The following is a 14,626-nucleotide window of genomic DNA, read 5'->3' as shown; positions in this document are numbered from 1 at the left end:
AATCGCCTTTTTAAGCTGACCGCCTTTATTGGCCTGGTTCTGGAGAGGCAAGCTCTTCTGGCACGCCTCCTGTAAATGCTAGTTTTCCTTAAACTTTCTCTATCCGGCTTCTCTTTCTTTGTCTTTTCTTCCACATTACTAACAGATGGTGATGTTTTTTTTTTTGCTCCACTTGGACCAAACCTTTTACTGGAATAGTCCGAGTCGGTGCTGGTGTTTGGCTTCACTTCTCGGTTGTTTCTGCCGATTTGTCAAAGATGTGCTCCATTGAATTTGTGAGTATCTGATTGCCTTTTTAGATTTCGATCTCCTTTGCAAGATTGAGATACGGCGACCCATATTCAGGTTTATCGCAATCCCTGTAAAGCACAAATTCACCATACTCGATGAGTGCATCTATCACCTCCTGTTGATATTTGGTGCACCTGTCAATCCTCACGGCGTAATGTAAAGGGGTCAATTTTTTTGGACCCCCTTGGAATTAGAGCGGCTGATGAGATGTTCTTTGGACCAGCTTTACTATGAAATTCGGGTCCATGTTTTTCTCGATAGCATTTCATATCATACCTATACTCTAATCGCCATCTATCCTTTTGTGAACCTAACAGGCAAGTCACTTCAATTTACCTGATTTGTTGTCACTCCTATTCTCAACGGAAAAAAAAAAGAAAAAGAAAAGGAAAACAGTGGGGACTTTCCTAACATTAACTTGCCGACCTGTGGCTTCTGCGTCGTCAATACTTAGGTGGATGTCTCTAAAACGCATTACAGGGTGAGGCCGCCAATGTATCCCTTAATGAACTGTGATTTAGGTGAGTTCATAGTAGATAGCGTCAGCCCATACCTATATGGGCTGGTAATATCTCGGCAGGAGCAACTATGGATTCTTGCCACTCCTGACAAGAGCCCCTTGCATTAGTTACGATCTATCATGTATGAAATGTCGGCGCGAGGGCCCTATCCAGCGGCATTGGTCAGAAATTCTCCACCAAGGTCAGTCCCATAGAATGATCTTGGCGTGATGCTGATTAATCACACAACTGAGACATCAATAATGAATGATATGCAATATGATTGGTTGCCGTGGAACATTGGCAGGATGGCTTTTCTGGTGTTTGTCTCAGGTATTTCAAGTATCAACCAACCTGTCATTGGCATGTGAGTATTTCGTATTTCTGTAGTAAACATGATGAATCATCAGTATAGATTTACGCACGCTGTAAAGCGAGCACTTGCGGAATCCCTGTACCGTTTCCGATATGATGTCCCGATACCTCGCACTATAATCACTACCCGCCTCGTCCTTCCACATAATAGTTTATAAAAATACCCCCTCGCTACTGACAGAGTATACTTCGCTAAGCCTCATGAGCTCTCACTAGGAATAATACGTAGTAGCTTCTCGGATGGCGCCGAGAATCAGTCAAAAAGCGCATATCACGGAAAGCCGAACTTCCTGGGCACTGTACCGCGTCCGAGCAACCCCAAATCACAATTATTTCTCACTTTCAGGCCGAACTTAGTTTTGATTAGTAAAGTTAAAGGTTGAGAGTGCTTTGATATTGTCCGAAGTACCACGGGATGGTGTTTCGTCATGCTTCAGGAGATATCTACAACTGCCCGAAAACTTCTCAAATGTTGTTGATTTCCGGGCTTTACTGCTGCTGAAGTTTTCATCAGGTCTCTCGAAATGGATTGAAAATAGTTAGAGTAGCACTACTACGATTCAGCAGACCTATATAGTTTCCTAAATGGGGTTCACGAGAGGAAAGGCATTTTAATAAATTGAGTGGATTGTATAATATAGTCTTTTGCCAATGGTCACTTTTTTTAAGTCTGGATTATTAACATCACTACATCTTACAGATTGCAAAGGTGGCTATACCAGGCCAATTAGCAGATGCATGGAGAACGCGTAAATGATATACTGACCATTCAGTGGGTGATCACTGAGAACATCTCTAGTCGCGCGACCTTCCGCATTCCACTGATCGTCACTGCAGCTGAAGTTGACCATAATCCTTTCCATCCTACCATTAAGAATAGCTCCATATGTCAACTGCCGAGATGGCTGTGTTGGCATTTGCCATTCAGTAAGACTTATTATTAAACACAATAAATTAGTTACGTTGCTTTACCAGATAAAACGTTCAATTTGATGCGCCCCTCCTGATGAGAACCGCTTGTCTCGGTCTCATTGTCAGGCTCTCCCTGTTCCAGCTTGCGGGTAGAAGTTGTGGGATCAGGCCACAGGCTACGCTATCACTTATGCCTGAAATTTCTCAGAGCCTTACCCCACTGGAACCCTGCGTTCTAAATCTGAGACCACCTGGAGCGTATTTAAATGTGGCCTTCAGGATATAAGAATATGTCGTTGAGGCTACTACCAATCTTGTATTCAAAGAAAGGATTCGTGGTGAAATCTATGCTTTGGCCTTTGGGTTCTTAGCTGGCGAGTATTATTAGGTCAGGAAATCCGTCCATGGATGTCATACATGATGACATCCTTGACCGCAATAGTAGACCGAGGTTCTACTTGGTATTGTCCTAGTTTAACCAAGAGTGGCGGCATTAGATACTTCGCCCATGATAGTCTCCAATAGAGTGTTAGTACCAACTCTTCAACCGGTTTATATTCAGTTGCACTGCAGGACAGATTACTGTATTATTATAGTTTGATAGACAATGATGCAGCATGCCGGTGGTTGACTCCGGAATTCAGCCTGTGGGCATTATGCCTTCTAGCGTTGCCCGTGACGGTGAGCAGCTTGAAAGGCCGCTGCATTGCTTCTATATCGGCGGCTATTTCCCGGATGTGTATTCGCCGAGAAGAACAATTTACCCAGTTGTTGGCGACATTTCTTCATGATCCTGAGTCGCACGCAATTTCTTGTCGGGTACTATGGAGCGAAGTCCTAAAAATGAGAAATTGTCTAGGGAGCCATTTGAACAAACACGATTTTGCAAAGTTAATATGTCTTCCCGAGTTCTTTACACTTTTGCCGTTTCTATTTATCAGTCCATCGTAGGATCAGGATACTCCGTGACGGGCATGGTTAACATGCACATATTAGAGATAATTGTACTATAGTAATCTTCTATTCTGGGATGACGTGCATACATAGACCCTAGTACTGCTATTGATATGAAAAATGTGGCTTATGGAATAAGACAGGAATGGCTGGAACGTCGCCAGAACGGAATACCTTTCTCAGCCAAGCGGGAAGCAGACCAGACGTTCTTTTCAACCTCCTTCTGCTAAACAGATTTCCTTATATAGCTAGTGAGGTAACCTGTCCTATCAATGAGTATTACTTGTCTTCTTAGCCAAGTGAGTTGGCAGTCGGCTACAGCGCGATCAATGAGGTATTCCCACGGTTGCTCTGGCTCAGCCATGCCTTGGTGCACCACGTCTTGAGCCTCGTAAATCCCCCTCATCAGGGCGGCTATACTAACATTCTGATTGGTAAACAAAGCAAGGCTGTATTGCACATTCCAAATTCCCAACGTCTCCGTCTGCCCCTGCCATTCAATCTGACTGTAGTCGAATCCTAGTTGTCCAGATCCGTAAAAGGTGCAGTGCCCTACGTCATCTGACTTACATAGTACGCGACAACCGGTCGCTGATCAGGCAGCAACATGCCATTGACCACTATACATAACGTGCAATAAAGCTCACCCAGGAGTAGGCCCTTATTCAAATCAGAATAAAATTGATCTTAACGACAATGCTGCGTCGATCTACACGCAACAGAAAGAGAAGGCTCTCAAGCGACCATGAAGCCATACGGCAGAAATTTCAAAGCAGACATTCTTGTTCTGAGCAATCATCCGACCATCATATGAAACGGATAGATGGTCCTCTATGCAAAGAATGTGATTTTGTAAGATCTCAAATATCCAGCGAACCATCTTCCAGGGTCAAAGAGGAAGGTATTATTATTTGCGACAACCTCCCGTATATCGCTACCGAATCTTGTCCTATGTGTCAGTTCATCAAGTACAACATCCAGAGCTACAACCTGGGAAAGAACACATCTTTTGAGCTGAGGCTGTTCTCTAGTCGAAAATCTTTCTCCTGGCTTTATCGCTCCCATGCGAAGTATCTCGACACCACAATGATGCTTGCGGTCGTCCCTAAGCATATCTTCGGCCGTGAAGGAAGCCCAAGCGATTTCATCCGAAGCTATGTGCCAGAGTTCTTGATACCAGGAGATCCCAGCCCATACCCTTTGTGTGTTTCAGGCAGAAGTATATATACAACGATGGTTGATTTTGGGTTCATCCGTGAATCTTTATCATACTGCATGGAGCACCATCACCATCATTGCGACCGCCCGGCATATTCCATTCAGGGTTCCATCACGGTTTATGACTATAAAAATAATCGTACACTGGATGTGAAGCTCCCATGCTTATACATTGCCTTGAGCTACGTGTGGGGAGATGCGGGAAGAAAGGAAGAGCGAACCCGGCGAGGACATACGAGGAGACCGAAAGTGATTGAAGATTGTATTACGATCGCAGACCATCTGAAAATTCCCTATGTATGGGTGGATAAATACTGCATAGATCAGACCAATCCACATAAACAGCAACAACAGTTAAACAGCATGTATGCCATTTACAATAATGCATATCTTATGGTTGTTGATGGGGCTGGGTCTGACATGCATTGTGGTCTTTTTGGTGTCTCAATGCCCCGAACTCGAAGCCAAGCCAGGGTACAGTTACGTGACCAATTATGAATATCCACGCTAAGAAATCCACAAGCTCTCATCCTAAACTCTCCATGGAACTCAAGAGGTTGGACATATCAAGAAGCCATAGCATCACCACGACTCCTGATTTTCACAGAGGAGCAGGTCTATTTCGAATGCAAAGCAATGAGGTGCTGGGAAAGCCTTTATATCTCACTGGACAGCCATCACTGCAGGAATAAGTCGACATTTAAGGACAGCCTTTGTGAGCCCATCTTCTGCCAGGAAACTCGAAATCCGACAGAATTTGAAGGACGCACTGACTTTCCTCGATATATCAAAAGCTATACTTGTCGGACTCTTACCAACAGCTATGATGCATTGAATGCCATTACAGGGGTCCTTGGCCTTTTGGAGAAGGGAAATGAGCCAGTGTATAATTTCTGGGGAATCCCACTGTATGCCACTACCTCGGGGGACTCTTCCGCAGTGACTACAGGGATGGCGTGGACCCTGCAAAATCGACAATGTAAAGGTTCCTGGAGACCCATACTTAGGAGACTCATGTTTCCAAGTTGGTCCTGGACAGGATGGGAGGGTGTCGTTGGATCCTTTGAGCTAGGAAACCTCAACCACGCTACCAATGTTTCCATTGGAATTCAGACGGCTAAAAACAGCGAAATATCAGTTCCATGGGGAAAGTTCTGGGAATCAGAAGGTGGGATGAAAATGGATCGCCGAACCAACCTTTGGGCATCCGGGCTGGGATTAGGCTCCGAAAGAAAGGAATATTACAACTATCCTTGGCTTGAGATCACTGCAGGGATTTTCCAGGTGAGCTTGCAATACATCACGGCCTGTGAGGTTGAGAAAATGACTGCAGAAGATCCCACCTTGAATGGGGACATTAAGCCTGGATTTTATATTGTCCCTCCGAGTAATGACGCATGTCTTACACCTGTTGTTTTCCCACAGAATTACCCTGAATTACGCCCTTACAAAGCAGTGGACATTTGTCGACAACAGTGGGATTGCATGCTTCTAGGATACTGTGACAATGATTTCCCGGTTGTTATTATGCTTAATCATGACCGAAGACGCAAAGTAACTGAGAGGGTGTGGGGTGGAAGGCTCCTTTGGGGGGATGGATGGAAAGACATATGTAATGTTGAAGAGCGCTGTGTACGTCTTCATTGAGGTATATTTCTTATGGACATGTATGATCTTCCTAGCTTTTCGTCTCTTTTCTCTCTCTGTCTTTTCCCCTTTGGTATCTGTCTATGCTAGCTTTCAGCTGTCCTAGAATCTAATGTCGTTATTGCTTACCAATAGCCATGACTTCGCTGCTAAGCCTAAGAAATGACAATACAAGGAGCCGGACCCAAAGCTACGACCGCGCAGTTCGCTGCAGAGAGTAAAGAGGGTGTCTTTCTTTCTTTCCTTCTTTCCTTCCTTCTTTCTTTCCTTCTTTCTTTCCTTCTTTCTTTCTTTCTTTCTTTCTTTCTTTCTTTTTTTTTTTTCAAGGTCTCTGTTGACCGGTCTAGGGGGATCCATTTATCCTCTTGGAATTGGAGGCCAGTTTCTTGTGGGTGTCTTGGTAGTGATCACGTCCATTGTAACACCACTCCTTATTTTACTCTGCTTACAGCACTGGTTCCCTTGGCCCATTGGCCTGTGACTGAGGTGAGGTGTTATGGGAGATGGCGATACATATGAAAGAATGTAAGAATAGGAAATGTATCGACTGCAGACTACGAAGCTGATAAGGATCTGGAGGGAAGATGCTCTATGTACATACTGCTCAAGCTGCGCCGTCACTGCGCCTGCACTCCCACCCACCCAACTGCGTTCTAAGTTCCTCTACATGCTCAGCTGTCACTGGTCCATCCATCCCACTCCCGGCCTGCCTACACAATTGCCCATAACGCTGTATCTGCTGCTGCAATAGCGCCACCAGGGTCAATAGTGTCGCTCCCGCATCACGGAGCTCCTTTTGCATCGCCAGCCGCCGTGACTGCCAAGCCCCGAATGATCGAAACACCTGCGTGAATAGTTCCACCAGCACCTTCTCCTGAGTTGTATCCCGCTTCACCACGTATTGTGGATGCATTCCTTGGACCACTTGCATCCGGTGCCCATTCACATCTAACTCCCGCACCCGCCTATCTCGCGCTCTGAGCACTGATGAACAGAGTTGCTGTGCAAGATTATCGCCATTAAAGAATTCCCACCTCTTATTGTTTGGCTTCGTACAACACTGACAGGAGATCATCACCCGCGGTTGGATCAATTCGAGAGTCGCCCTCGTAAGCGCAAACGATTCCCGTGCCAGCTCGTCCCGCCCCGCTGGCCCCATCCGCTCCAATATATCGTCTCTGAGACTATCCTGGAGCATTGGGAACGTGTCAAGAATGATAACGTCGTCCAGCTGAAGCCCCATATTCCGCAGTATCTCCTGTAGCCAAGAAAGCGTCGGCGACTTGCGCAGCATTTCATCAAACGGCAAGTAATCCCACGGACTGGGGTTGAGCAACAAAATAACTGGGAATTCCACCCAACCTGACAATAATGCTATCCAATTGAGGAAGCCATTCTTTGGAATTCCCCATTTCTTCTGGAATTCCTGTCCTTGAATGTATAGATCATCGGTCTCGGTGAGAATGAATCGTTGCGGATTCTGGAGTCTCGCAACTTGTTGCGGGATCACATCTCGCGTCAGTTCGTCAATAGAGTACTCTGTGTTGTGTGTTTCACTACCCGTAGAAATATATGCCGCGAAGGGATTAAACACAGCACTATTTTGCTCTATCGGCCCTGCGTCCAACGCTGGAGAACGGCGTGTCTCAGACGGATTGGGCCGACTAGGTTCCCTTGCGGCTGCTTCTGTCCTAGGGCTATCTCCCAAAGACATATCAGCAAGCAAGCCTGGGAGAGAATCACCAGAGCCATCCTCTGAAGGAGAGGCAGAAGACACGGAATGAGGCATTATGGATAAGAATGTGATGTAGAAAGTTGGATAATGAGAAAAGATACCTTCGTGGTTCCATACCTGTGGCGGCATGATTATATACCCTATCTGAGCACAGCCGCTCCTACATCCGACCAAATTTTTCATGACTCAACTACTCAGGTCAGACGACATAGGCTACTGCGGCTTTACGGATTTGGATAACTAGGAGCCCACTGTTTTGTATTCAGTGGCTGTGGCAGTCGGAAGTGTTGGAATTGACATGTGGTTCACACAGCCTTGTCGACTTTCCTTACCAATTATAATGTTAGTATAGCCGCCCAGAAGAGGGGAATGTGCGAGGCTGAAAATGCGCCCAGGCATTCTGGTGGGCAACAACGAGGCTGGATCGATGTAGGTGTAGAACATTCTCATGTCATTGATGGGACTGTAGTTGTCTGCCAGGTTGGCCATGGTTGCCTTTGGTGCCTGTTTGATAACCGCCCTATATTAATGGACTAGTTCAAAAGCATTTGTCTCAGTTGGTTAGCGCTTTCATAATCCAAGTGTGGGAGAATGACCAGGGCGGTTAACTAGCATATGATTAATGTGGTACTAAATTTACAACCTTCCATAAAATAGTCACCCTGCACAGCCCAATCCAAACAATCTGCACACTACAAATACATGTCTCTATGCGGATTGGCACCTATCACATGGCAAATGGGACGTTGCTCGGCTGGGGCATTGTTATTGATTGATTCTGATCCAATGCGTCCAGGGATACTAATCGCCTACGCTGATCAAACAACCGTAATTCGCAGGTGAGCATAATGAGGTATAAACGCGAACGCAGTGTGTCTAAGAGTCAGTAGGATCGATGCACGCGAGGCTGAAGAAATACTTTTGTCTTGAAGTCGGCTGCGAATCATTTATTGGTCGACAGAAACCCATCAATCTAAACCAGGATATACGCAATATCGCTGACAGTCAAGGGGCACATAATGTGCTTGCGACCCCATCATCTTCTGCTGCGTACCATGCATCGCCTTCTATGCTTTGTGTGGCAGAGGCTCATCGTTGTGTTGGTATGGCTGCCTCTGGTAATATTTGCAGGGGTCGGTCTCCTCTACCTGGTCAGGGTAGCCTGGGGATTGTTGGCTCTATGACTGAGCCATGTCAGGATACGGCTGGGTCTTTGCGAATGACCACGCGGGTATCGTTAAGCCGATGTATGAGGAGCTCAGTATACTGGAATTCCCGAAGGCAGTGAAGGCAAGGCTAGATGGCGCTGTGCTGTAAACCTTAATGTCTGAATGTCATTGTTAGCATAAGAGACATACTCGTAAACTAGCTGTTGATAAAGGAATCTGGAAATGGATAACCTGCGGTGCGAAGCTCCTGCAAACGCTGCAGAAGTTTTTTCAAAGCCTTACTTAACATGACCATCGTTACTGTATTCTCACCCACAGCACGCAGTACATACAAGAAAAATAATGTTACGCGTCATGTTATGCCTTTTATCCATATATCCCCTTGACCTCTATAAGGAAACCTTAAAACCATGCTAGCGGCCAGGAGCTTTGACTACCCGCCCTAGTTTCTCAGTTCAGGGGCATGGAAGAGACCTTATTCATCATAGTGACCACAAAATGTAGAAACAGACTTGTACAATCCATCGCCAATCTAGAACACATAGTAGTAGCGTAGTATATCAATAAACTTTGACAGGGTTGCGAGTGACTACAGGTGTAAACACTATTTACCATATATGTCGAGAAGGCACAGAGACGTATATAAATAAGAATATAGAAATCCTAAACAGAATCTATATTATTGGGCCATAAAACTTATTATAAAGTTAAGAATCTTATAGTCTTATTAAAATAGAAAGTATTCCTTACTGATTCTCTTTCTTTAAATTATAAATAATAATAGTAAAAATAACTAAAATAGTAGAAGAATAGACACAGCTACAGATAGTAAAAATAAAACTAAGAAACTTCTAGATATTATATATAATAATCTATATTGAGAAACTTAAAATTACAGAATAATATCTCCGGAGCTCTAAGATATAGTATCAGAAAGTAGGAGATATAAAGAGATACAGCTTATAGTAATATCAGTCAAATCTGCTGCGTATATATATATCCAAGTACAAGTCAATTCCAGTACGTGATGCGGCGAGAGCCGACTAAAGGAAAAGAGGCTGGCTGTTCGCGCAGGTGTTCCGGCCATTCCGGGAGTGCCAGTCACGGCGGAGGGCGATGCAGGAGCGGTACTGTTAGGACTGGTGGCGCTCTTGCAGCGGCAGATGAAGCTCTACAGGCAACTGGATGAACAAGCAGGGAGTAAGTGGAGGGCCCAGTAGCAGCAGCTGAACGTGTGGAGGAACTTGGGAAGCAACTGGCCGAGTGGGCGTGGGGACAAGGTCAGGGTGCGTGGGCTGAGCGCTCCCTTGCATATTGAGCTTGAGCTGGAACAAATCCGGAATCGAATTCCGGAGTAAACCACGGTTGCTTGGCTTAGCTTCCGACCAAGCCAGCTATAATTTCTACGTATATCTATAAAATTAAGGATTAAGAGTAGTATCGTGACATACCATATCTGCACTCTGCGGAGAATATATATGGATATCTTTGGCTACAAGCCAACGTTATTTATTTCCCCACCGTTCCGCCAAGTGAATAACCGAATCACAGATGCGGGGCTGCAGCTAAAATGCAACTGCAACCATGAGCGATAGTAACTCCATGCACGCCATGATCAGCTGAGACGATGATTATTCCGCATGCGTCCAACGATCCGCATGACTGTAGATCCTATGCGTGGCTCCATACAATAAACAGACCCTGCTGTGTTGGTCAAGCCCCCGATGCCGCTAAATGCAGAGTCATAAGAAGCCTGCCTGTCCCCGATAGCAAGACATACGGTTCGCTGTTCACTACTCGCTATTATTGCAATCCGGACCTCATTTGGACTTCGCCCTCCCTTAAAAAAAAAATATATATATATATATATATAATGAGCGATAGCAAAGTTAACTCTGTCCAAGCGCCGTCCGCAACGAAACTGGTTCCCGTCGCCCACTCATCAGAGGCACGCGAATTTCTGATCGCCAAGCCCAGCAGGCCGCACTACACTGCGTACTTGTGGGATACTTGGGACAAATCACCAGAGGAACGGCGATTTTTATTCAAGCTTGATGCTGCTATTCTCACTATAGCCTCGTTGGGGTACTTTATAAAGAATTTGGATCAAATTAACATCAATAATGCGTTTGTTTCTGGCATGAAAGAAGACCTGAATCTCAACGGAAACGAACTCAATTATATGCAAACTTGCTGGACAGTAGGCTATATTATTGGGCAAATTCCAAGGCAAGTGCGGAATCAAGAAATCACCAAAGCAAAAAAAAAAATAAAATAAAATAAAAAAAGGAAATAGACTGCCTGGCCAGCGACTCCCCCAAAAACACATAGTATTCGCATTAACCATTGCATCATTTTATAGTACTCTTCTGTTGACGCGTATTCGACCTTCATTATGGATTCCTTCATGTGAAGTGACCTGGTCCGTTTTGACTATTCTCATGGCCAAGTGCAGCAACGTGCAACAAATATATGTGTTACGGTTCTTCATCGGCCTCGCAGAGAGTACCTTTTACCCAGGTATGCAGTATGTCATTGGATCTTGGTATCAAAAGGGCGAGCTTGGCAAGCGATCATGCATATTCCATGCAAGCAGTGCCGTAGGAAGCATGTTCTCCGGCTACCTCATGGCCGCCGTCTACCATTTCGACGGTGTGCATGGGTTTAAAGGTTGGCAGTGGTTGTTTATTATAAACACTGTTATATCACTCCCGATTGCGCTTTCTGGCTTCCTTTTTCTACCTGACGTGCCGGAGATCACGCGGGCTTGGTATTTAACTCCTGATGAAATTGTCCTGGCGCAGACACGCATGCAAGCCGATGGTCGTGCTAACCGCGCACCATACACTAGGAAGAAAATTGAAAAAATCTTTTCTAGTTGGCGTATCTACCTCTTGACCTTGTTGTACATCTTGTACATGAATGGTGGTGGAGTATCGGGGCAGCCAGCATTTGCTATTTGGCTAAAGCAGCAAGGCTACAGTATAACGCAGATTAATACGTATCCTACCTTGACGACAGCTGTCCAGATTATCACCACAATGATCTACGCATGGACGTCGGATACCATCTTGCACGGCGAGCGATGGCCGGCAATCATATTCTCAGGTGTTATGATCATCATCGTGAACACGAGTCTGACGATATGGAATATTCCTACTGGCTGGAAATGGGCTTGTTTCATACTAGCCGGCTGTTCTAGTGGAATTAGCGGACTGATATATGCGTGGATGCACGAGATTTGCGCTGAAGACAACGAGGAGAGAGCCTTAGTGGCGGGCTCAATGAACGAGATAGCGAACGTGGTCCAAGCATGGCTTCCACTGCTGATTTGGCAGCAAGTCGAGGCACCAGAGTATCCAAAAGGATATTCGGCGTCAATAGGGATTGCAGTAGCCATGATGGCCACAGCAATGGCTATTAGACATTTGCAGAGAAGGGAAATAGCTACACGGCAATTGCGTCTACCCGAGACTGAATCAGATCCTCAGCATCAAGGGTTGCCGTTGGAACAAACGTTACTTAGCCTGTAGTTGCTCAATGGGCCATCGGAACGACACAAAAGTCATATAACCAAGATACATACGACTGAATTATGGTATGGGTAGTTATAAAGGAGCGTTATATACATGAATATGAGTCAATTACTTCGAACGCGTTGCTAGCCACAATATTGTGTGATTTATTACAAGATAATATGCTGATCGTATTCTGACTCAATTTTTGGCTTGAGCCTTGCTTTGCGCCTCTCCTCTTGCGGGATCCCCTTGGGAGCTCTGGCCACCATCTACCAGTGAGCTGGGTGTTGTGGAACTTCCCTTTAGGAGGGATATCCGTGTAGATTTGAAGTGAAACACCGGCGGTAGAATGAATCCTGAGTTTTAGAACCTCAGATTGACAAAGCGAACCATTCCCTGGGCTCTTTTATGAGCTGCCGAGCTCATAGCCTGTCAAATAGCATTATGGAAAGAAATCCTTGATTGTTCTAGTTGTGAGGTGCTAGCTACGTGACTATCTAAGCTCTATTCGGAGACCAGCAGGCCAACAATGATAATATTATTTGTAGCACTAGAAAGGCTGTCGACAATGTATCTCGCAGAATTGCCGACCGGATTATCTTATTTATGTTGACATGACAGCGGCGAAGAATATCAACAAAATTTGACAGGATTGCGGTTGAGCGCCGCCGTGAGCGCCATCCGCCACGTACGTTGAGAAGACGCAGAGGCGCATGAAAACAAGAGCATGGGAACCATAAACAGAACCTACGTCATTGAGCCCCAAAGGTTACTCTAAAGTCGGTCATCTTAAGATTCTACTGTCATAGGACGTGTAATCACTTTGATTCCATTTCTTTAGACCTTCATCAATCATAAAAGCAACAACAGAAACAGAACGATGGACGCAATCACAGACGGTAACGGCAGCGAACATTTCATGCCCATCACACATGTATACGACCCTGTACTGGACAGTAAAACCTCCTTCGATCCAAGCATATTCAAATTTCTCCAAGGTCCAGACGAAGGCGTCGGCGGACCCGGATGTTATTCGAACTCCATTGTCTTGTACCCTTCCGAATTGTCGATATCCTGGCCCAGCTACTTGCCCTGCTGTAGACAGAGCAAGCACTGGAAAACCGCAGAAAGCATGACCAAGGAACTCCTGAATGCTATCTACGAAGACTCGTGTCGAGACGCTCAATATAATGGAGCAATGCCTCGGGAGCTACAAGACACATCGTCGGAAGTTAGGATGCGCAAGGAGGTAGAGCTCATGGCGACATCAGTCAAGTCAGCTGCCTACATGTATCCAAATGCGAGTCCAGTACGTGCGGGCATGTTAAGTCAGTCTATGTTGCTTGTCTTTCTACATGATGGTGAGTGTCTCAATCATATCTTTCAGTCTATCGTATATTTGCTTTAACCTTATCCTGAATAGATGTTGTGGAGAGTTGTCCATTGGACGCCGTAAGTCGGATTGTCATCTTTAATTACATATCCGTATTCAAGTTTATCTTAGGGATCGACAATCACCGACGCCATTTTCGCTACATATGAGTCGAAGTCTGGTACCCTACAGAGGCGTCACAATGCGCTGCGCAGTTTCTTGACAGCGATCATTGAGGAAGACCCGAGCCTTGGAAAAAGGCTCCTCTCCAGCATAGATACCTGGCTCAGTCATACCAAGGGCTATCGATCGATCTCAGGAACAATCTTTGACTCGTTGAGTAATTATCTAGACTTTAGATCGGATGATATTGCGCGAGAGTACGTAAACCCACAACATATCCACCCGGTCAGTAGATAGGGAGTTACAGATAACCTCCACCAGATTTATCCTAGCACAAGCTTTGTTTGCTTGCAACATCCACCTCTCCCAGACCGAGATACAAGTATTCAACAATTTGATCCGGATACATGTGACTCACCTCTCTCTCACCAATGACCTTTACTCCTTTGAAAGGGAGAGTAAAGAGCACGAGCGAACCGGTAGACTGCTCATCAACGCGATCGAGGTGATACGCAATGTATACCAAGTCTCTCTGGTGACTGCGAAGCAGCTTGCCCGGGGATTCATTCTGGACACCGAGTGTGCGTTTTCCGGGGAGTTTAAAAGGCTAATATCGTCGGGGCTCTTGAATAATGGCCAGATCCGGTTTGCGAAGGCGTTGGCTGAATGTCTTGCCGGGCAGACCTTCTACTCGATAACATCTGGTCGTTATGGAGGTGATAAGGCTGTGAGGGCGGTTTCTGCTTGAGCTGCAGGCTCATTCATGACGCTAAGTTCTGGCACACCACGAGGCCACTCATTGCATTCACGAT

At 45.6% G+C, this 14,626-nt stretch overlaps 4 protein-coding genes across 4 annotated transcripts; 3 read left to right on the top strand and 1 right to left on the bottom strand.

The window, feature by feature from the left end:
* Positions 1-2,067: 2,067 nt before the first annotated feature.
* Positions 2,068-5,897, top strand: BDV27DRAFT_169627 (HET domain-containing protein; the record flags this gene model as incomplete). Its single annotated transcript, XM_032075086.1, has 3 exons — positions 2,068-2,093; positions 3,755-4,734; positions 4,774-5,897. 3 exons carry the CDS (start codon positions 2,068-2,070, stop codon positions 5,895-5,897), a joined length of 2,130 nt encoding a protein of 709 aa, XP_031930575.1.
* A 540-nt stretch (positions 5,898-6,437) lies between these two features.
* Positions 6,438-7,709, bottom strand: BDV27DRAFT_123778 (uncharacterized protein). Its single transcript, XM_032065942.1, has one exon. It carries the CDS (start codon positions 7,684-7,686, stop codon positions 6,502-6,504), a length of 1,185 nt encoding a protein of 394 aa, XP_031930574.1. The 5' UTR covers positions 7,687-7,709; the 3' UTR covers positions 6,438-6,501.
* Positions 7,710-10,674: 2,965 nt separating this feature from the next.
* BDV27DRAFT_169626 (major facilitator superfamily domain-containing protein) lies at positions 10,675-12,393 on the top strand (the record flags this gene model as incomplete). Its single annotated transcript, XM_032075085.1, has 4 exons — positions 10,675-10,689; positions 10,774-11,030; positions 11,164-12,263; positions 12,335-12,393. The coding sequence occupies 4 exons, from the start codon at positions 10,675-10,677 to the stop codon at positions 12,391-12,393; spliced, it is 1,431 nt and encodes a 476-aa protein (XP_031930573.1).
* An 806-nt stretch (positions 12,394-13,199) lies between these two features.
* Positions 13,200-14,562, top strand: BDV27DRAFT_154923 (terpene synthase family protein; the record flags this gene model as incomplete). Its single annotated transcript, XM_032072053.1, has 4 exons — positions 13,200-13,680; positions 13,743-13,771; positions 13,824-14,071; positions 14,136-14,562. The coding sequence occupies 4 exons, from the start codon at positions 13,200-13,202 to the stop codon at positions 14,560-14,562; spliced, it is 1,185 nt and encodes a 394-aa protein (XP_031930572.1).
* Between the last annotated feature and the right edge of the window lie 64 nt (positions 14,563-14,626).

The sequence above is a fragment of the Aspergillus caelatus genome, assembly GCF_009193585.1.
Source record: "Aspergillus caelatus strain CBS 763.97 unplaced genomic scaffold BDV27scaffold_35, whole genome shotgun sequence".
In the NCBI taxonomy this organism is placed as follows: domain Eukaryota; kingdom Fungi; phylum Ascomycota; class Eurotiomycetes; order Eurotiales; family Aspergillaceae; genus Aspergillus; species Aspergillus caelatus.
Note: the sequence above shows the minus strand (reverse complement) of the source record. Positions and strands in the feature narration are given on the sequence as shown.